Here is a 23288-nt window from a genome sequence, read left to right as displayed (position 1 = left end):
TAAATAAACGTATCGATTTTTTTAACTAAAGTTAGTCAACTAAGACGCCGAGGAAGGCCGTATTCATTGATTTGTAAGCTGACATACAGCTCAGTGTCTGCGTCCTTTTAAAAATCCTGTGCATTTGATTAAGTGTGTAACAGTTCATTGCTCACTCGGACATCTCCATCGTTTGCCTGTGAATTGATATATGCTAATGCTCATGTGTTGCTGTTTGTTTGACGTGTTGCATACTCTTGGATCAAGCTGGGTAATTAGCACCAGGAGGGGAGGGGTTTGTTGTATTGGAAGTGCATGGGTAATGACCCTGTTGGCATAGTAGCAGCATGCTCAATGGGCCGTGTGTGTGTGTGTGTGTGTGTGTGTGTGTGCACAGCCGGTGTACATCAGCCAGCCAAATGCCTTGCCTTCAGTGCGGGATCTCTTGGCACACGACTCTGGCAAGAAACTTGTGTGCAGAACCTAAAACTCTCCACCTCTCCAACCAGCAATGATATGACCGCCTGCAACCCGCTGTAGTGTTTATGGTGTTTACGAATATTGTCTTAAGGTATTGGCCAGCGGTGCTTGCCACAGAACCTGATATTGAATCTGGTTTGTCTACATTTCTTGTCATGTAGAAGAATTTCAAAACAAGTGCTTGCATAATGTTTTGATTGAGGTTTGATGCGCTGGAACGTGGCAAAGACAATGGGACTGGGTTCAGTGGAGTATTTGCAGACTCTTCCTGTTCGTTTCGTAGAAGCACTCTGGCTTTAATGGAGTGTACAGCTACAACAATCAGTCACTGGACTAATAACTCAGCAAATGATCAAATGAGGCAAAAACTGACACACGTAATGGTTTAACCCTTCAAATGTGCAGATTTGTTGCTTGCATGCTGTTCAAATGTATTGTATATCAAGATATTGTTGTGCTCCAATTTCGTTTAGCTATTATCCTGGAACATGAGAGGTTCAGAGCTTTATAAATGACAAAAAGGGTTGAAACCTTTCCACCTTTATACGTCTCTGCCTGCCAACCCCACCCTCACATTTGCAAGGATTGTGCCACTGGAGGTCTTTGATCCTTGCCTCTGAACAGATTGAGGAGCTAGACTGAGAGAGATTTGCATTTGGGTCCACCCTCCAGGGAGAAGTGACGGTAAAAGATGGTTCAGCACACATTTACCTTTTCTACTTTTCGCCCTTGATTGGAAGACGCTGCTACCCCAACCCCCAAACAACCCCCCCCGTCCCATCTCAAATCACAGAGGGTGTCTAGACTTTGTGACATTCAGCCTGTTTTGTTGCCCAATTCTTTAATTACCCTTAGTATCATTGGGAGTTAATTATACCACATTGTTTCTCTTCCAGTAAGTCTTAACTGCTAATTGGAATAAAAGATGCAACTGAGTTTTCTGAAAAGATTAGGATCACTTTATGGGATGTCTCTCACTCTATAATTCCTAATTAATGCCCATTTGTGATCGAGTAACACTGTTGCTCCTCTATATTTGTACCAGTAATTCCAAAGATCAGTGTCTGAGGAAGTTAGAAGGTGGTGTTGTGCGCAGAGATGGCCTTACTGGAATAGTGTAGTGTAGCCCGAGTAAAAACCAAAAGCTGGGATTGACATCACAGATTAATGAAGATTACATGCAGCGATTACTGGCCACGGGATGAATCGTGATGACCTCATGTCCCATCAGAAGGCAATAAATCAGGAGATTTTACAGGGAGGTGGACATTCAGGTCACCTATCCATGACATAGGTGCAGAAATAGCTCAGTGTTTTTTTTTGGGAGTGTGTTTTAAGTAGTTGCATGAAGAACAGAACCTAGAAATAATCAACATTCGAGGTCCACCACTTTCCCTAAGAGGCAGAAATAAGTCAATCAAACCTCCAGATCCACAAAGCAGCCTTCCATTGATACCAATTTTTTGCCGACTGGGATGTCCCATGGGATTACGCACCAGGCCTGGATCTCACATTCTTAGTATTCTTCGAATGCAAACATGCACATCGCCCCACATGCAGAGGGCTGACCCCTCTTTTGAAAAGAAGCGTGCAGATCCCATGCTTAGTGACCCCGGCTTCCATTTTCCATTGCTACCTCTCCCTGTTCCCTGTCCCCCTTTTTAAATGTATTTCAATGGCCACCTTCCACTCACAAATTCACCCCTCATCCAGCGTGGGAACCTACACCTGTGGCTCTGTTGAGAAATCACCTCCACTTCCTCTGCCTTCTCAAAAAGACCTTTAGAATTCAATCCATCGATGAGGTTTGATCTGTTTTGTGCTTAGTGGTGCAAAGATGGGACTTGCATCATTTGACACAGATTCACTGAGACAAATAAACATGTATTTTTCTTTTTTTTTTACCATGCCCCCCTTCTTGACTAGAAAACTAGGATTTCTGAGAGTAAATCCTCTAATCCATTAGGGGACGGGCCTGGTTGGGTTTTGGAGATTTGACTGACAGAGGATTCCTACTGGTCTCGGATGAAGTCTTTCACACTGTCAAATGTAGCTGACGCATGTTTTATTGAGTAAGGTAATGAAATCAAGTTATACCTCCGATATTTTGTAATTGGAAATAACATTAAGACTCATGCGAGATCGACTGGAAGCTTTTTTTGACTCTGCCCCTGCGACTGACTGCCCAGGCTCAGCAGCACACATGCTGACACTAATTGTCCTGGTGCTGACTGTGTCTCTTCGTGGACAATGGTTTTGATTGGGATGGGGGTGAGTTATGATGTCGGGACAAGGGCCTTTGTTCAGTAGCCTTTCCCCCTTCCCTCCCCCACACACCTCCCCTTTATCCCCCCTGCACATCCATCTATCTTGTTCCAACCATTTGGGCAGCTGTCACTTAATCCAGCTAATCACAGAGTGGGATGGTCTGTGGGAAACCAGACTAGTCCGTGGCTTTGCTCAACCCAACATGCATCCACTCTGGGAACTACTTACCCAAACAATTACAACATGTAGGCATGCAAGGGAGCAGGGTTTTAGGTGCTGGAGGTCACAATATGGCCACCTGTTCTTCCCTTGATCTTCTGATTCTGCTTTGTGACGAGGTTTGTCTGCAACACTTGCAAGGTCTACCCATACAGGCTTCCTCCCCAGATCTCCTGCCACTAATTCATTCATTGCCACTCACAGTCCCTCTTGTGTGCATTGGCATATGCACACACCCACCCACATGCTCAGACTGGGGCAGCTCGCCCACCCTATTGTGGTGGGGGGAGGGGGATTGGGTGGAAAGGTCAGAAGCCGAACTACATGTCGTGGGATGATCCACGTTCATGTCAAATAATCCATCTTTGAGGCTGCATCTGTTGTGCGTCTGTGGTCGGACGGGTTGGTGGAGCCTCCAGAAACTGCGGCACGAGTGTCAACAAAACCCCCACACTCACTTCTATCTTCCATAGCCCCTTCGTCCTCACCCTCCTCCCCAAACCAAAGCCTAGTTTTGCCTAGTTTTGATCTGGTCTTCCCGGTAGCTACAGTCTCATGCAGTTGTAGCCCCCTCCCGTGTCCAAGGTCTGACCCAAGCCCTTTAGCTCACCCCTATCCTGTCATCTTCTATCCCCTTCTCTTGTCACCCATGGTCTTCCACAATAACACTCCCCTCCCCTTCCTCCCGCCACCACCCACAGCCAGACAAGCCTTCTTAATCCCACAGCCCAGCAGCAACCAGCCTACCAGCTTGTTGGTCCCCCAGATCAACAACACAGACTGACACACACATCCAATCCCCCTCCCTGGGGTTTCTCTTCCCCGCTTCATTGAAGCATTGAAGTCCCTCAAATACTTGCCTTATGCTTTTTTTTTTTTTTTAACCACCCACCCCAGGCCAACGTCCTATCAATGACATTACAGTAGAGGTCACAGCAGTCACACTGTGGCGACTACAACTGTCACTGGTGGTGACGTAATGACTGTTATTTAGGTCAGCTGGTTGCCTAGCAGTGTGCCCTGCAGCACACCAGCTAGATTACTCCTGTGATGCTGGTTAGCTTGGTTGGTTTCCATCTGTGTGTGTTCATGTTTACTCATCCCAGTGTCGGCTCATGTTTTTTGCTACGTCATTGCAAAGAGTTAGCCATCTTTTCAGAACAATCCCCCAAAACAACCATAGAGTATCAGTGGTACCAAACAGTACTAAACTGACAGCATGGAATATTTCAAACAAACAAATCCTTGACATATTTATTAAATTGCTAAATAAATCAAATGTTTTGTGATGCATGCATTGGTAAATGGTTTCCTGGATAACACTTGGGTCACAAATGTATAATCTGTTTGTTTGTTTATTAATCAAATAGTCCAATAAGTCGCAAAAACAATTACTGATAGCAATCCTATTTTACAAGAGCTAACATCAACAAACAATTCAAACCAAACAGAATACATAAAACGACATCAAATCCTCACACTTGCCATTTCTGTTTATCCAGATTGATTTCATGAGATCCAATTGTGTTTAATAAACTAAATCATTACAGTACAGAGTAAAGAGCTTTCATCCTTGCACCACTACTGTTTTACTGGTCAACTGTTATACTGATAATCCCCTTAGCTGCTGATTTACCTCTCTGTCTGACGGGCAAGGACAAAGCCAGGCAGAGTTCATCTCAGACAGCTAATATTGGCAAAGTGACCTCCTTAATGGACAACATACCTGCTGAGGCTTTATTTTTCCTAAAAAACATGGTGACCTGCCAGAAAATGTGTTTTATACTTCAGCTTTTGTTCGGATGAAATGATTCTAACATAACATGTTTTAATGTACGCGTTTGTCCATGTGATTGATATTTAAGTGGAGCAAACGCATACATTAAAACATGTTATATTAGAATCATTTCATCCGAACAAAAGCTGAAGATTGATGATTATTTTTGGGTTAGTATCTTACATCTAATTGTATTTTTATACAAGCAATTAAAAGGTTTCTACCACATACTTCATATTTCTTTCATGTGATTGATATTTAAATATGAAGTATGTGTTAGGGTGTGGTAGAAACCTTTTAATTGCTTATATAAAAATACAATTAGATGTACGATACTAACCCAAAACCGAATATAATCAGACGAAATGACCAGTACACTTTATATATTAGAGTTTAAATGGAATTGGAAAGCTAGCCGGCGGTTTCTCTCCAATTTTTGGCTCCATGCTAAGCTAAGCTATTCATGCAGAGTGACGTCAGTTGTCTCGTCTAACTGTTTGCTACCATTTGTTTTTGCAGAGTGTGTAAAATGTCTGATTTGAATAAAACTCCTATTATTAAACGTGCACCTTCACCGCGATTATCATCGTGTGTCTGCGGCCTTCTACTCAGTTGAACTCAATGACACATCTAATAGCATTTGTGTCCAGGATTTCTGCAGCTTCACAAAACTACATTACAGTTAGACCTAGAGGAAAGTTTGCTGGCAGTTCCCTAATGTCCTCCTCGCATCCCAGTCCTGCAGCTTCTCTTAGCTTCTTCCCACAGTTGTACTTACCGTATGTTGCTCCCTTATCTTTGTATCATTGGGTTTCATTGACGGTGTAACTCAAGCGCACCTCCGAGTAACGGGGCCAAGTTTCATACGAGACTCTGTAGTAGCAGTGAAATCGATTATGCATCGTGTTTGTGTGTGTGTGAGCTGATGCTTGTAGAAGAGTTGTATGACTGTCTCGGTAAAGATCATCCTCATTATCCTCTCCATATTAGAGACACATTGTGATCATTATTCATGTTTGCTTCTTAGTACAATTGGGAACAAAATATAAAATGCTGTTCTTTAAGGGTCCCTTTTTTAACTGTGAAGAGTAAAGGAGGTATTGTGTAGTCATAAGAGATCATTAATGTAGATATTGGCAAGTATTTGATGCCATTTCTCTGGGGTTATTCTAGAATTTACAGAAAATACGAGAACAAAAACTAGCATTATCCTGTTTAAGAAGTCTATACTGTCAGACTTTAAGTAGGCTTTGACTAATTCTAAAGCTCATTGAAAGAAAAGGAGACTTAACTTAGAGAACATTTGATAATACACTCTAGGTGCAGCTTGAGGCATTGAAACTCCAATGGACATCAGTCTGATCGCTCACTTAGGCTTACCTGCACACAAATGATCAAACTCGTGCACTATGTGTTGGGGATATGAAGAAACGCCATATGCATTTTGTCCAGATGTTCACCTGACTCACTTCTTTCTTCCTTCCTCTCCAGCGGACGTACACGCTGATTGTAGACGCCTGGGACTGGGACAACGGCACACGCAACAGTAAGTCTAAACCTCACACACCTCTCACTGCTGTTGCTTCACCTGACAATAATTAATGGAGAAAGAAATGGAGGTTGGATTTCTAAAACCTTTGCTGGCATGCCATCATTTTAACATGTAAGGCAGCATTGACTTTATGATGGTTGTTTTTTTAAGATTTGAATCGATCATTTAAAGCAAAATGCCCACAAAACATCACTAATGGCTGCCACTAGGAGGAGAATAGCTAATGCTTTTCTTAGATCTGCATATGCTGTATCTGAAACTGTTTGCTAGTTTCTTTTACTGCTGTTCAGACGTAACAAATTGAATATGTTAGCTCATCTTCGGAGTATTATAAGAGATGTTTCATTGAGCAAGCAGTCATATCATCTTTCTATGAATTGAAAATAACCTTGAATGTTCGCTTCAACCCTGCTTAGGTTAAGGGAAAACTCAAAATAATGAACGTATGACATTTCCTGTTCACTTCTCTGAATCAAACAATGTGTATTCAGGGTGTAAATGGAAATGTTTGCTTAAAGCCTGTACTGTAGGTAGCAGGTGAAAACATGTTGTACCGTATACTGTAGCCCCTTAAGATGCTTCATATAGACTTGGTTCTCCTCGGCTATGTTGGCTGTCGCTCCAGCTGTATCCTGTTTTCCTTCGGTTATGTCCGCTGGGTGGACTCCTGTATAACCCCTTTTTCCCGTCTGAGCAGTAGCCCAGTCTGGGAGGAAGAGGACCCATCTAAGACTGAAATGTCTGTGTGTGTGTGTGTGTGGCTTTGATCCGTGAGCGCGGTGACATTTTTCACGGCTTTCTGTACATTGAAATATGTACATGAATGTATTTTTATTCCATACTGTCCTTCTGTAGTCTAAACACGCTGCAATTGTATTTATATGAGGTCATCACATCCTGTTTTGTCCACGACTTCAAACGCACTTCCACTCGCGGACGCAGACAATAGAGAAGAAATAGATTTGACATCATAGCGCTTTGATTAGACGGTTGCATTCCTTGTGTAGTCGCCTGGCCTCGTGTAATTGTGTAGATTCACAGTAATTAGCTCAGATGTTTCTGATGGATGTAAGGCCTTAATGTTGCGTTAGAAGCCGTCCAATTGATTTTCTGCCAGCCACTCGCACTTCAGTCTCAGCCAAATTGCTTTAAGGTAACAAGATAAATGCAAAGAAAGACATTTTCAACACTTCCTGTTTCCTTTCAGAGGCATAGGATTAGGAGACGTGTTCCTTTGCTCTTATATCAAAGTAAGTAGGAGTGAGATAAGACAGATTTTTAAGAGCTCACGCAGGTTTGAATTGTTTCTGTGTTGGATGCTGTCCTTAAAAGCCGCACTTCGTCTGCTGTCAGGTCGCAGACATCAGCTGACTTCAACCTTCATGTCATGGGTTCAAGAAACACAAACGTCTGGAACAAAATGCTCCTTTCAACCTCACTGGGAGATCACAAGGGGCATCTGTTTGAAGTGGAGAAACGTCTGTGGGGTCGCAGAGATTGTGAGATTGTAGCCTTTGTCCTTCGGGTCACACTCATTATGTTATTTTTTTTATTTGTGTTCTCAGTTTAATATGCGATGTCATGGCACACGCATCACTTCACAAACATTTCATATGAGAAATCAGAGCGTGGGTTTCACAGTTTGTGATCAAATTTGGTACAAAGACGTGTAGAAAAGCCACCTAAAATACTTGGTTTAGGTCCTTTTGTTTCATACACACACTCAAGGTCTAACGTGATAGACCTTCTTTGTTATTTAATGGGTGTCCCTAAAGGAAAGCTCAACCATATTTATCACTTTCAGGGACGCCACAACCCATTTTTAGGGAGTCATAGTGTGTGATATAGTGTAATAGGTTTTGTTTGAACTGCTACTTGTTGATAGAGCTGGCGTTTGATCGTGTGAAAAGCAAGATGTCGTGACATTTTAAGGCTCCCAGCAGTCCCACCATCAACACGCATGGCCTTGTTTTTGTTATTCAGACAACAAAACCAATTTGTTTTTTAGTTTACTTCCCATTAGCACTGGATCTCCACCTATTTCCTTCAGACAAACCCGGACAACACAGAAATCTGCAGGCTCGCATCCAGCCACATGTTGATGAGACTATTGTCAAGGTTTCCATAGAACAGCCAAATACTTTTACTTAAAACAAGCATCCAACTAAAGACTGTGTAGCTCTCCAATCATCCGGACCCGCAGGTGGTAGACATGGAGTTGCATTGGGTAGTTTTGTGACCACATGGCACATCTGTCTCTATATGAAAATGTTTTTGTCGTTGCCTCTGCTTTCATTTTTGTTACAAGCGTGGTATGGTACATTTTGAGCATGCAATCCCCTCCCAAGTAGAAGTATGTGAGAAAGCTTTGAGTTGATGCACGCAAAAACAGACATTTGCAACAAAGTGAGTCGTTGAAATTGTTGACGGTGTGCATCTGTGGAAGTTGTTCGTTGGCATGAGTCAGCACCGGCCTGATGTCTTGTCCTACGTAAGAGCCCATCAGTGTGGTGTCAGTGAGATTCCTCTCCTCCGGCGTCACGTCCTCCAGTACGCCTCCCCACCCCCCTCTCTTACCCCTTGTGTTCTCAGGAAAGGCAGCCGGCTGTTTTCCTTGTGTTTATCGAGCAGGAAGTGGAGTGGACTGGGCGGCCGGGCTCAGTGTTTAGACACCGAGGTAGCAGAGCCCGGCTTGGGCCCGGAGCCCATTGTTCTCTATCTGGCAACTGCCGGGGTTTATTTCTGTTATTGTTGCTTAATTCTGTCTGACATTGTGTCAGTCCCACAGCAGAGGAAGGTGCATGTGTGTGTGTGTGTGTTTTCCTGCTTCAAAATGTCTATGGTGCATTGCAGGCTAAAGCCATGGTGAACAAAAAAAAAAGGAAATCGCAGACCCCCTCTTTCCACAGAGATTGTTTGCCAGCTTCGATCCCACTGTGATAAAGATTGCTTTCTTTCTGGAAGCCGGCGCTGCAGCGAGCCCCACAGAGGCAAACAATGTTTAATGAGAGCGTTGGTGCGCTAGAGGCTAAATGGTAGCAACCTCCCGACATGACGGTGCACATACAGGCGGCTCAGAGGCACCGCTGCTGCGTGCTTTCACCAGAAACAGATCAATTTGCAGACAATGAATTTCAATTGCGTACTTAAAATTCAGTGGGTACTTTCCACACAGGCACATAATGTGATATCAAAGCCTCCCTCTGCTGAATAACAATCCACTCTTCTGGTGAGGGAGTCACTTTGAGTCAGAATCAGGGAGATTCCACATCATTTTCTGTGTTTCAAATAACTATTTTTTACTAAATGCATTGACAGCTGGGGCCTTCTGGGTTAAGTGTTTGTGTTCCTCCTTTTAGAACGGAATATAACGCAGTTGTGGCGACTCATGTTCACTGGTGTCATCTTCTCTGAAAGACTGAGATTTTCTGCTGATGGCTGAGATGCTAACGCATACAGATCGTATTGTATCCTCTGATGAATTCAGTACGGCATTGACAGCCTATGCACTTTTTGGGCCATTTTTGGGCGATGCAACAATAGAATTATCATCATCTTTTAAGTTGATATTGAATGGTTCTTAATTCACACATCCAGAGCATAATTAGCCATGACTCGGAGTCGCGTTTTTGTCCACTTCATGAATGTAAATCCAATATTTCGTCCCTTTTTTTTTTTTAAGCTGTGTGTTTTTTTTGGACTCTTCCAAATCCTGAGGGAAACTATTTAGTCAAATATTTAATCGATATACATTTATGTAGTGCTTCAATCAGCTCTAACCCAAGTCAGCATTAACCCAATCACACACCTTTTGGGCATCGGGACCAACTTGGGGTTAGATATCTTGCCCAAGGGACCCATCGACATGTTGACTGCATGGACTGGGGATTGAACCACTGTCCTTCTGATTGGTCCAGGTCCTGAGCCACAGCAGTAAAGCCCTAATTGTTAAACAGAAATGAGTCTTGATGGTAATGTATGCTCCTGGTCTTCCTGGTTTTTCTTCAGTCGTCTTTGGTTGCAGGTGATTTGGAAGGAGAGTAGAGGGTGTTTAAATGGTTTATCTTCTTAGTTTTATGGTCGTCTGATTTGCCTTCATCTGCTCTTTGTTCCAGTTGATGAGGAGCTTCTGATCGCGCGCAGCATCCACACGGGTATGATCAACCCCGGAGACAACTGGCAGACCATCCTGTACGACGGGCCGGTGGCTCGCATCGTCTACCGCATCCGAGTGCGCTGCGACGATAACTACTACAGCAACAAGTGCAACAAGCTGTGTGTTCCTCGGGACGACTACTTTGGACACTACGACTGCGAGGCGTCGGGGAACCAGGTGTGCCTCGATGGCTGGATGGGCTCAGACTGCAGGACAGGTGAGCGGATTAAGACACAGTATCTGCAGAAAAACACAATGAGGATTTTATATTGAGTCATACAAGTCCAGCCCACAGTTTCTAACCCTAAAAGGATTTCTAGATTGGTCGAAAGAAAAATAATCTGCAATTTTTTAAAGATATAATTAGTTAAAAAAAGATCTGATTGTTTGATTTGTGTTTTTTGTCGTATTTGATAATAAAATATATTTTGGTCTTGAATGGTTGTTATAAAAATATACAATTGCAATACAATTTTTCTCCTAATTTACAACCAAGTATTAATTGATTCATAAAGAAAATAATTCCTGATTTATCGATAATAAAAATAATCATTTTTATTGATCAACAATGTTTTGATGCTGCAATTTAATAATTTACATTTCTTGTAGAAATTTGAAAAAGCGTGGTGCAAATGCAGCATTGTAAACATAGCAGCGATGTGTGGATGGTGTTTGAGAGAGAGTTGGGGGCCTCAATAAATCACCCAACTGACCTTACAAGACGAAGGGTGAAAGGAGGAGGGGAGAGAGCGGGGCTGGGTTGTTTTTTAAGAGGGGGGAAGAATTGTACACGCAGGCTATAAAGTTGTCCCTTCCTCGTCCCCCCGGCCCCGCTCAGGGTGCCACAAATTCTCACGTCTTGTTGCACTCGTTAGAGCGACGACAAACAAACAAGCGTCTCCTCCGCCCACCTTTCCATGTCGTCGCCTCCATTCTTACCCCCCCCCCCCCCACCTCTCTCTGGCCCTTCTTTTGAAATGAATAATGTGAAAATGTCTCCAATGGAGTTCAAACATCACCTTTGAGTTGTTTCTCTCTGTCTTCTTTGTGTTTTTTCTCAGCAATCTGCAAGCAAGGCTGCAACCTGTTACATGGCAGCTGCTCCGTCCCGGGGGAATGCAAGTAAGATAACCAGGATTCATACACAGAAATGTGACCTTTCTTCTTCAGGATCTTCATTTCTTTCTGATTTGTTCAATGCAGTTTGATTTCTTTGCTTTGTTCTTCGCTAAAAACGGATGGGCAACTGCAGGAGTGTTTGTCCTATTCAAAATGAGACCAGCATTCATGCTAAATGTGTGAAATACAAAAAGAAAGCTTGGATTTTAGATGCCAAACGGAGGCACCTTCACTTGTTGTAGCCTGTTTTTTTTGTGTGTCAGCCTTTCTCTTCCCTCGTGGGCATCTCCACCTCGGTTCAGAAGAAAAGGGCAAAGCCGCGCCTGCCTTCTTGTATTTTTAGCCACCTGAAATCCGCCGCAGAATACCAAGCATCTCATCCTCCCTCTGCTGCTCGGACAGAAGAAAGGGAGTCGTGAATTTGACCACTGGTAAACGTGCTGGGAATTTTCATATCCCCTCCCCATCCGCATTGCAGTCCTTTCTCGAAGGGCAGGGGGCAGGAGAGGAAGTGGATATCCCACCGTGTTATGTACATTTCAGAAAGTGGAAATGACAGTTAGATAAAGTGACGTAGAACGGCCCCATAGGTCCACGTTTACGGGAAGTAGTGCATCCCGTCGTCATTTGTAAACCCCCCTCCTCCCACCTGCCAGATGGAAAGAGACACTTCTTCCTTTATTAGGAAACGGCTTTGGCTTGGAGCCGAGGCATGACAGGGGGATGACCAGTTTAAGGAACCGGCTTCAAATTTTTGTGTGTCTGCCTCGATGCTTTTTCCAGCTTACAGACAGACAACAGGGGGAAGCAGCTTATTCTTCCCAAATGTCAAGTCCCAGTCAACAGGAAAGTGACATGAATAGAAGAGCGGCAGTGAAGACTTTTCCTGCAGTGGCACGAATTTAATGAAGCCTCGGGTCACGCAAAAAGCTGGTATTAAATCCCTCGCTGTCTCCTTTCATTGCCTCTATTTCATCACAGTTTTATGGGCTTTGCTTCGTTTGCCACAGGCTTTAAGAAACACAAAAGCTGGTACATGCCTGTTGTCACACCGCTGCATTGAGGCTTTTTATTAGCACACATTAGGCTTGTTCTGACATGTCCGTCAGAGGCTTGCCTTTTCACAAAAATCACTTGCACACTTTGCAATGTAACACCATTTTTCACCACTTTGCAAACTTCAACATGTCAAAGTGCCAAGATGTTGGCAACATCACGCCCACGCCCGAGAGGGCTTCAGGAGTAATGATGATACCATTGTGGCAGAAATGAAACCACAGAATACCTCTAATTTCTGTTGTTGTATACCTTCAAGCATAAAGAGCTGTAAGCGATTCTCCTTGCCATAGGTCTGTTAGTGTTATTGCCACATTGCTGTCAGACCCTCTGAAGCTAATCATATACAGTGGGAGAAGCATGCCAAGTATTCCCCAATGCCCCTCAACCCACCCCCCCCTCAGCCTGAGATTTCCGAAGGCCTAGTCTCCGAGAGAGACAGCGGTGCCGTCTGCAGGAGACTCAAAATAGCTGTCAATTGACAAGACAGCTGGCTCGACGACACCGTAGCCTTGGAAGTGCCGAGCGCTGTCGTGAAGCTGCAGGCTCTTGCGCGCACACACGAACACGCACCGGACCGTGGACACACACAGTTGTCTCCAGCCGATCGCTCGCTGTCAGTACCGCCGTGCCACCCTCGTAGCTTCAGACTCATACCCCGAGCACAGGAGCCGCTGGAAGTATTCTTAACCCTCCTGCCCTGGAATGTCACCCTCCACTAAGATTAGTTGGCAGAAGGCCGTGGGATAGGCTGACACGAGGGCAGATACAATATTAGGTGTTTCCACTGTGGGGCAGGTTACACGCAACCGCTTCAAGCAGCCACAAGTTGACACTCTCTGGCGCTTTGTGCATTAAAGCTCAGTGCTTTGAATCCTGCATCAGCCTCTTCTTGCTCCAATACTGTTGTTCATTATTCATAATCATGCATAAAACAAATTCAGTGCTTTGGTTTTGAGGAAACCTTTTTGGCAGACTGTCACTGGACTTAAAGACAGTGATAAAGACCTCTTTAAGTTTTAAGTTTTGCTTATCAGCCACTCCTTTATGTTTCACTGAGTCAAAGATCATGTGTTTTCTTCAGGTTTCATTGACTTTCTTTTAGATATATCCACACAATGAGTAGGAAATGTGCTCAACATAATACAATTGTTCCCCCAGGTAAAAGATACCTCTGAATAAATAATCACAACACTATTTTTGGTGATACAAATGATTGATATCCGATGCACTTTAGTATATCCTGTAGAGTTTATAGGAGGAAAAGCTCTGACTCATTTAAAGCCTGTTCAATAGAGACCTCTCAACACTTTGTCTTTTCCAAAACTGTTATCACATTTATAATGCCAAGACAGTCTTGATCTATGACCAAGAGAAAGAAACATCTCTCAACAGCCAATGGAGGAAGAAGGGATTTCTCAGGGATCAGGTAATAGGATGAGACGAGTGAAGTGCTTTATGCGTGTGTGTGTTTGACAGGTGTAACTACGGCTGGCAGGGGCAGTTCTGTGATGAATGTGTGCTGTACCCGGGGTGCGTTCACGGGACCTGCAAAATCCAGTGGCAGTGCAACTGCGAGAGGAACTGGGGCGGCCTGCTGTGCGATAAAGGTATGGAAAATTTCATGTTTTCTTTTCTTTAATCGCCTCCCACACACAGTGCCGGCTCTCATCCTGCACGTCCCCTCCAGCGGCCTGGATGTGGTGAGTAAGAAGCGAGGGAGCAACTCGGAGCAACAGAAAATACTGTTGAAGGAGAAAGTCTCACCGTGTAGAAAAGTGCAAAAGTAATCCTGCTCAGTTTGCAATTGGAATTGAAGAGTCTTGGAACTCCAACACCTGTTCTGGCTCCTTACAGTACAGTAGAGAGATATTCGTTAAAATTCTCCAACTTTTAACCTAACCGTCAAACGAAAGAGGTTATTAGAGCAGAAACGATCCGTCGATTAATCCAATACTCAATGAGCATATTATAGAAAATTAGCCACTATAAGTCCTTGTTGCAGCCTTACTGTGATGAGGATCTTGCTTTTCGTCGTTTTATGAAATAATGAACTGATTTTCTTTATTTTGGGGATTCAAAATGTCCCTTCAGACACTATTTTGACATCTTATATATCAAACTATGTATCAGTTACAAAAACTAAAGCATCCTTGAGTCACTTTTAGGCAGATTTAATAATGGGACTTATCCTTAAAGCCTTTATTTAGTTGAGCCAACAAATACAGAGAAAATACACACTGATAGAAACATATTAAATCAAAGACTAAAAGGAAAAATGTCAATGCCAATCACATCTTAGAGTATGATGTGGTCCCATCAATAGGTTAATGTAATACAAAAGAACATTGAGGAAAGAAATCATGGCAATGGTTGTTTTTAGAAAATATTTTAGGTATCATGATATTTCACAACACTCTAACCTAAAAAACTGCATTTAAAGGTGTCTTAACATACAGTGCCTTCATATGAGGTCTGAGTTGTCTGGATAGTTTTACTGCCGTGTGATCCGAGCAGCAGCACGGACACTCGATCCCTCCGCATCCCTTCGTCACAGAGGGCTCTTCGGGGGATGAGAATGGACCTAAGATCCCCGGTGGAGACAGATCCCTGCTCTTTTATTTACCACCCTCTAGGCTGACCTGGCCTTTAGCCTGAGGCAGTGTGCAGGGATCAGATCGGGTCTAGTTGAGTTTCTTCTGCATATGGAAACAAATAATCAAGAGTGAAATAAAGGTACATCTAGGCGGCTCTGTATTCTGTATTCTATAAAGGCTCCATCATGATGCAGTGCAGCAGAGTGTGTGTGAAAACACTCTGAGCTTCCTGTCAGAGCTGACAGCTGGTGCTCTGTACCGAGCGAAGATCCCGACAAGCTTTCTGGGAACTCCGAAAGGTGAAATGGTGAAACAAACAAAGAGTGATCTCCGGGGTCGATCCAATTAACACAGGCTGAAGGTGTGGAGCAACGAGGAGGCTATAACTCTCCTCAAATAAAAATGTGGAACAAACGTATATGTGGGATGTATAAAAGCAACTATTTTTAACATCTATATAATATATTGAGGTTTATGTCCTCCCCTCCAAAAAAAAACACATCAACAAACTGGAAAAAATCCTCAATTTGACTTAAGTAAACATCAGTCTGTCCTTCCTGCAGAACAGTGTTTATGCTCTTCAGAAATGCTCAAATCTATCCGTGTGCGTCTTCATCCAGATCTGAATTACTGCGGGCGGCACCAGCCTTGTGTGAACGGAGGAACCTGCATGAACACCGAACCGGATGAGTACAACTGCGTCTGTCCTCAGGGATACTCCGGCAAGACGTGTCAGATAGGTGAGAGAGAAACCAGGCTGCTGCTGTCTTTGAGCGAGGACATGTTGTCACTTTTTTGTTCAGTCAAGAGGGTTCTGAGATTGTTCTAGATTCTCTGAGTAGTCTAATTTTTTATTCTTCCCTCCCTCCAGCTGAGCACGCCTGTGTGTCTAATCCTTGCGCTAACAGCGGTACATGCCACGAGGTTCCTTCAGGCTTCGAGTGCCAGTGTCCGCCGGGCTGGGAGGGTCTGACCTGTGCCAACAGTGAGTCGATGATCTACTCTCACCTGCACTTCTTTGCCTGCTGATACTCACAGCTACATCTTTTACTCTGACACGTCTTTTTACTCAAGGCCCTCTTAACACAACCTCTTCATCTCTCCATTTCCGTTTTCTCTATGTCCTTAGTGCATATAATCTGTCTCAGCTCCAACACTTTCTTCAAATGCGAAATGTTTCCCTCAGATTTGGACGAGTGTGCCTCCAGTCCGTGCGCTCAGGGAGGGACCTGCATCGACCTGGAGGATGGCTTTGAGTGTGTGTGTCCTCCCCAGTGGGAAGGGAAGACCTGCCAGATAGGTGAGAGTCATGCTTCCAATAAACACACACAGTATTGTTTAACAGCCTCTGGGGAGAAGTGCAAATAAAAAGAAGGATAAGATTTCCTGTGTTTCAGTTTTTCTGGCAAACAGACTCTCCATTTCTACAGGGAGACATGTTTTTGCAGCCGTTGTCTTCCTGTTTGTTCAGCAAGACAAATGAAATGGCCTCTGAGACTTGAACGCAGTGCTCAGGATATATGTTTTTCAATTACGATTGGCCACCAGCAACCTGAGCCTCGCTGCACGCTGTTGATATCCTGGGCAGCTGCGCGGCTCTTTTTTCTCAATGACTTTATGAGTTACTAGTGTGTCTATATCTGGCTGTTTGTTTGTTGCTGCTGGTGGCATCGTTTTTTTATATCGCTCCCTGTCTCGGAAAGCGGACGTGACCGGCATGAAGCCAGGAAATGGATTACGACTGGTAAACAAGGTGGTGTGTGTGTGTGTGTGTGTGTGTGTGTCAGAGGGGATGAAGGTAGGAAAGAGATCCCCAGAGTACAGTGTCATTTTACCAGCTCAGATCTCAGCTTACAGGCGGCCATTGGCCTCCTGTTTTGTGTGTGTGTGTGTGTGTGTGTGTGTGTGTGTGTGTGTGTGTGTGTGTGTGTGTGTGTGTGTGTGGTTTAGGGTTTCAGAGAGAGGACAGGTGTGTGAGGGAGCACAGCAGGACTCCCCCTTCCCTGTGCATATTTGAGCAGCGTTGCTTTTCTTTGTTGTTACACTTTTGATGTCTTTGAAGGTTCTTCGAGGGAACCGAAGACTTTTCTCACATTTTATTGATATCGAACAGATGAAAAATGAATGTCTCAGCTGCTGGGACGTTGAAGCTTTCCTTCATGAGGTCTGGGAAACTTCAGGGAAAAAAACTGTTGATGGGGTCTGATGGGGTCCCAATGGAATTCACTTTCAGTCTAACGGGATACTTCCCACATCAGGAAACACTATACATTCCTGAAATGTTTTATTCAAGTTAAATTATTAGATTTATTTAAAGACGGATCTATAATTTTCTTATGGATGGGTTAGCTCACATCAGACAAAGTAAAGTGAATACTGCGGAGGGACAAAAAGAATGGTATGACGCGTAACGAATGTCCAACGCCACGTTTGAAGCTTGTGTCTTTCTATTTTAATGCCATCGGAAGCTCCGTCATTTTCCCCACAGCTGCTAGAATTTCACTGTGTTCAGTTACTTAAATGTGTATATGTGCTGCTTCTGTGTCTCTAAGGAAATATATTTGAATTGTTAGACTTGTAAAACATCACCACTGGCTCTAACGACACGAGAGGGTCACAGTTTGGCATTTTATTGATTAAGTAGTGTATCAAAAAACTCACAAACACATTTATCGATCTGTTTGTGGAACTATAGCTATTATTGATTCATAATGTTATTTTCTCATTGTTTTGCTTTATTAAATGTTTTGAATTGTATCTTTTTGTTTTCTATTCTGAACTATTTACTCCCAAAAAGAGGCTTAACAAACACAGGGTCCTACATTCAGCTGTATGCAACCAATAGCCTCTCTTCTAGCACACAAAAGCTTTCCGTTGAATATTTCAGTCTCCAAGCCGACCTAACTAACCAAATAACCCCGATGACAACGTCAGGGTTTCTGAGGTTGGGTTTCTGGTCTCCTTTCTTTGTCGTTGACCTCTCCTTTGGTTTGTTTTTCAATTGATGGACTCGGTCTCTCTTTACCTCCTGCCTTCACAGATGCAAGTGAGTGTGCGGGAAAGCCCTGCGTGAACGCTTACGCTTGCAGAGATTTGATTGGCGGCTATCGCTGCGACTGTTTTCGGGGATGGTTCGGACAAAACTGTGACATCAGTCAGTATTTACCTCCTCCAAAAGTCACTTCTTAAATACCCTTTCACTGGCGTCCTCTTCTTCTGGCTACCTCTCACTTCCTGGACTCACAACATAGGCGTAGCTTAGCGTGACTCGCTTTCCCACATGTGTTAACACGTCGTATCTGAGTTTGCATGCATGCCCAGTCCCTCTTTCTGGATCCAATGCTTGCCCATTTTACAACCTATACAAGGTCTTTTTGGCACACCCTTGGCTTCACTAGTGATTCATTTTCCAAACTCTGATAATCCGTGCACATCCCACAGTGTAGATTGGTGGAAAAGGGTTCTTCTTAATGTTTAATAATGAAATGTAACTTGTGCCTCCTCTTCAGACATCAACGGCTGCCACGGTCAGTGCCAGAACGGAGCGACATGCAAGGTAGGATGTTTTTTTAAATGAATTGATATTCGACCTCCGTTCCAAGGCCCCGTGTTTGTCGTTGCATCTGAAACTCATCTCTCTTTGTGTTTCCTGCAGGAGGGTCAGAGGGGCTACCACTGCCAGTGTCCTGCAGGTTTCGTAGGCACTCACTGTGAGATCCAGAGGAACAAATGCAAGAGCGGACCCTGCCAGAACGGAGGACAGTGCCACGCAGTGTTGGACGGCTTCGTGTGTCAGTGCCCACCGCAGTTCGCTGGACAGCTGTGTGAGGTGGGTGTCATGTTACTCAGGTCACATTGGATTATTGTGGATACAGTGACACATTAAGAAGTGGTGTTAGCCTTTGTTTTGAATAGCCTTAGGACTTCATTAGCGACACATTACATGTCTGAGAAGGAAAGTATTTTTGCGATTAAGGTCTACAATCCAAACTAAATTGTGTAAAGGTCAATACTGGTGGGCGGTCTAGAGCTGCACCCTTCCAATGACTTATGGGTCATTTTGGTCTGAGTCGACTACGTTTTCTTTATGCTTTATTATTGCTGAATGACTTATTTCCAAACACTTATGAGCACATCTCTGGTAAACACAAGATTTAAAGTTGACTTTTGCATGATTCTTCGTGGAGAAATTCAGTTTTCCAGATCTGTTGATTAAAATAAAGTACTTGCAGTACTCACAATATCTTAAGTCGAGGAATGCCCTTAGGATTCCTGTTTTCTGTGAACTGCTGTACATAAACCTTTTTCCTACACGTTGGATGCGTAGGCAAAAGTGTCAGAATGTAGATAAACATGCCAAGGAAATTATTGAATCTAAGCCAAGGTGATATGGTGAAAAGAATAGAATACCATTACATACTTCACAGCTATTTTGATTCAGAAAATAGCAGCTTGTTATACTGTGCAAATACTCAAACTGCAGTAGTCCTTACAGCACATGTAATCCAACTACCAACACTTCTGTAGTAATGGATCATTGAGTTTCATGCACACACAACATATCGGTGTCTTTGCTGCAGCCTTTTTATGATGGGAGTGTGTGTGTGTGTGTTTGAAGCTAGGTTAGCAGGGAGGGAACTGACCCTCCACTGCATCTCCTGGGCCCTGAATGGAGGACATTGCTGGTCATGAGCCAATCCTGTTTTAGCATCTCTACTATAAATATGAGCCTCTCTGAATGAGGCGCAGCTGGAGTTCTGCCCGCATACTACAGAGCTCTGATGCCTGCTATGGCACGGTGTACATTCCTGCCCTGCGGTGCCAAAACTACAAAAGCCTCCTGCGTCGTGTTGCTCTGATTTAGTGTCCCCACCCTTTCAAATCCAGAGAAGTTTGATTGTGTTTGTTCTCATTCCTAATCTGACTCATTTCTTTGGAAGAGATAAGGAGTTCAAGGAAAGGGAAGCACAAGTCTCTCAGTAAGTGATGTGGTTGACACAACCATGGTCATTGTGGCTCTATGGATGTTGACTCAATAACTTTGGTTTGAACTCGCATACCTCAGCAATAGTCATGATCTCCAAGTGATGCATCCTAGTGATTTTGGCAAACCCTCGTGTCATCCTGCGCTGCAAATGTTAGCATCATTGCAAAGAAACTGTCAACTTTTCATGCATTTTATCTTTGTTGCATGTGTTTTAAAGGAGCCCTTTCCTGTAGTGTGTTATATAGGTTTCTATGCATGTGAATGGTCTGCAAAGGCTACAACTCCAGTGGGAATTTCTCTCCGACACACTTGTTTACACAAAATACAAACATGAAACTTAAAATGAGGCATAACCAGCTCACGGCAAGCTTTATTTCTGAACTTTCTGTGATGTTTAGAGGTTTCGATTAAACCACGTGATCTTTAACGTCTATAAGTGTTAATGAAATTGTCCAAAATTAACAGAAAGTATTAAAACCAGCAGAGGGAAAAGTAGGAATTATGACAAATTGATTCACCCATGCTGGTAAAAAGGATGATCTCCAGATGAATTAGTATATGGACGTCACAATGATATGTGAGCTGCTTATTTTAAAGGATAAAAAGGACTTTAGACCTAATTTTATAAAAATAATCAAAATTCATTCTGTAATGTTGGCTTGGAATGGATCAGAATTTTTAAGAAAACACAACAAAGGTGCTCTAACCTGCATTTGCTTTCTTAAATGGGAGGTATTTGAGTTATTTACTTATTGATTTACATGCTTTGTTTCAAATATCCTTCACCATTTGCTGTGTAAAAGAAGAGTAAGGTCCATTTAATGGTGCAAGCGATCATCAAAAGTCCGTTTTATTGCAGAGTGTATTTATAGTTGACCTCAAGTCATTTATATGACGTCGCCTGCTGGTTTTCTGCTATAAATAAATTCTCAATCTGTCTGCAGATGAGAAATGTCCCTTGTGCTGTGAATAGTCCAAACAGTCGCGTTAATGTGCTGAAGATTTATAGACGCTCTTGCCCTCGGACACGCTCCCCTGACCACACACAGGCAAATAGTAAAAAATGTATCTGGCCCTGACACTTAGGGTAAATTAAACTTTGTGTGACCGCAGACTTCACCCTCGCTGCTGCCCTACTCTCACTCTGTGTTCAGCGCCTTAAATGGAAAGGGGTGCAACACAGTTTATGCAGAGTAGGCTTCTGTTTACATAAACCGAGGGATTTTTACTCCAACCTCTGTGTTGCTGCAGGTAGAAATGGTAAAATATGTCACCTAGTTCCTGTGTCACGGTGGTATGACGGATGATTTATCTTCATCATGTTCGCTGCGGCTCTGCACGATGTTGGACCAGCGTCAATATTTGCATTCATAATGGGCTGTTTTTTCTCGTGTATGCTCTCTGTGTACTGCCATGCTTCTGTCTCAGAATAATCCTGCAAGATTTAGCAGGGCGCACAGATGTAAAACCAAAAGCGTAGATTCCCTTGATGAGCTTAGGGACGGTTTCTGAGGCTTACTCTGCTCGTCCACTTGGTTCTGAACAGCGGCGGAGGCTTGAGCCGAGCTAAGCCGTCACCTGCACAGACTTAAGATCTGCTTTCTCCGTCGCTCATTCGGCTCCACTTGGATCTTTACTTGTTTTGACAATTAGTTAAGAACCATTTCCGTGAGGTCCAAGTGGCATTTGGCAGTTACCGTACTGATCAATGGAAACTGAGGGCTGTACTGTAGTTCACCGCTTTGAATGTGGAATTGTTTAGATCTACTTTCTCATGAGAAATAAATATAAAGAGGAAGGCTTACTGTCCTAATCATACTTAATCAAGCCTAGATTATTTGATTATTGACACACTTTGACACAACATTGACATACTATTACCTGTTGTATAAGTTGTTACGGCGAACAAATGTGCTAATTTATTCACCCATTAGACGTGGATTAACATTCGCTTCATTTGAAGTTTTGTTTGTGAATCTGAGTCTCAATATTTCCGCTGGTTTAGCTTTGTTTTGGAGTGTTTAATGGCCAAAGAGGCAGTTATATGCTCACTTTGTCCATCTGCCAATCAAAATAATCAGTCGAAAGACACTAAACTAGTTGCTATGCTACTTAAAGTAGACAAGCTGCAGAACTGGGTGGTATGTTTATGTGTCAAAAGTGGCTGGTGTCACTCACAATGATAAACCTACTGGGATTTAATGAAGAGTTAATATAAAGGTCTTGATTTATGCATTGTTAAGTAAATTCACCTTTAACTACATTGACCCCTTTTTGTAAATGCAATATCTTTCTCTCCTCTTGATTTTTTTCCTCAGATCTCTGGCTGGGCCCCCTCAGATATGTGCGATCCAAACCCCTGTGAGAACGAGGCCCAGTGCCACAGCATGGAGCAGGACTTCTACTGCGCCTGCCCCGAAGGCTACGAGGGGAAAACCTGTGAGCGGCTGAAGGAGAACTGCCGAACCACCCCGTGTCAAGGTGACTGAAGTCGTCTGCAATGATATACCAGGACTGAACAAACCTGTCAAAGAAAGTTATGAATTTCAACTGTTTTTTATTGTGCTTGTGCAGTGATTGACAGCTGCACTGTTGTCGTGGCGACCAACGACTCAGCCGGAGTGCGTCACATCTCCTCGAACGTCTGTGGGCCGCGAGGAAGCTGCATCAGCCAGCCGGCCGGAAATTTCACCTGCATGTGTAACCCGGGCTTCAGCGGCATCTACTGTCATGAGAGTACGCAGAGAGTCATCTCTTAAAATATTTACCTATCATATCTGGAACAGAATTTCTTAAAGTAGTTTGAGTTCATTATCAGAAAACAATTTAACAATCTACTTCATATCTATTCAAACTTCTTTTTAGATGTGATTTTCCACAAAACACATCTATTAAAGGGTTTTTTTCCTCCTCCATTTATTAAACAATTCAAAATGTATTACATATTATAATCTGAGATGATGATTTTCAACTCTTCAAAGAAGTTTATCACACCACAACCATTTTAGAGGAGAACACAGTATATCAAAAAGCCTGCTTCATTGCTTTTGAACTACTTGTAAATATGCATAAACAGGGAGGGTATAAATCGGGTGTTT

At 43.3% G+C, this 23288-nt stretch overlaps 1 protein-coding gene across 2 annotated transcripts in view; it reads left to right on the top strand.

The window, feature by feature from the left end:
• The window catches only part of jag2b (jagged canonical Notch ligand 2b), a 43547-nt gene that overhangs the window by 10889 nt on the left and 9370 nt on the right, over window positions 1-23288 (top strand). Inside the window, exons 3-14 of one of the 2 annotated variants that reach the window (XM_063902286.1) lie at window positions 6215-6269; window positions 10391-10648; window positions 11493-11553; window positions 14086-14216; window positions 15824-15943; window positions 16075-16188; window positions 16390-16503; window positions 18244-18357; window positions 18713-18759; window positions 18859-19032; window positions 22509-22671; window positions 22765-22926. In XM_063902286.1, coding sequence (XP_063758356.1) covers window positions 6215-6269; window positions 10391-10648; window positions 11493-11553; window positions 14086-14216; window positions 15824-15943; window positions 16075-16188; window positions 16390-16503; window positions 18244-18357; window positions 18713-18759; window positions 18859-19032; window positions 22509-22671; window positions 22765-22926 — 1513 coding nt within the window. The remainder of the gene's footprint in view (window positions 1-6214; window positions 6270-10390; window positions 10649-11492; window positions 11554-14085; window positions 14217-15823; window positions 15944-16074; window positions 16189-16389; window positions 16504-18243; window positions 18358-18712; window positions 18760-18858; window positions 19033-22508; window positions 22672-22764; window positions 22927-23288) is intronic. The other variant, XM_063902287.1, reaches the window with a different exon arrangement.

This window comes from Eleginops maclovinus, chromosome 15 (assembly GCF_036324505.1).
Source record: "Eleginops maclovinus isolate JMC-PN-2008 ecotype Puerto Natales chromosome 15, JC_Emac_rtc_rv5, whole genome shotgun sequence".
Classification (NCBI taxonomy): Eukaryota; Metazoa; Chordata; class Actinopteri; order Perciformes; family Eleginopidae; genus Eleginops; species Eleginops maclovinus.
Note: the sequence above shows the minus strand (reverse complement) of the source record. Positions and strands in the feature narration are given on the sequence as shown.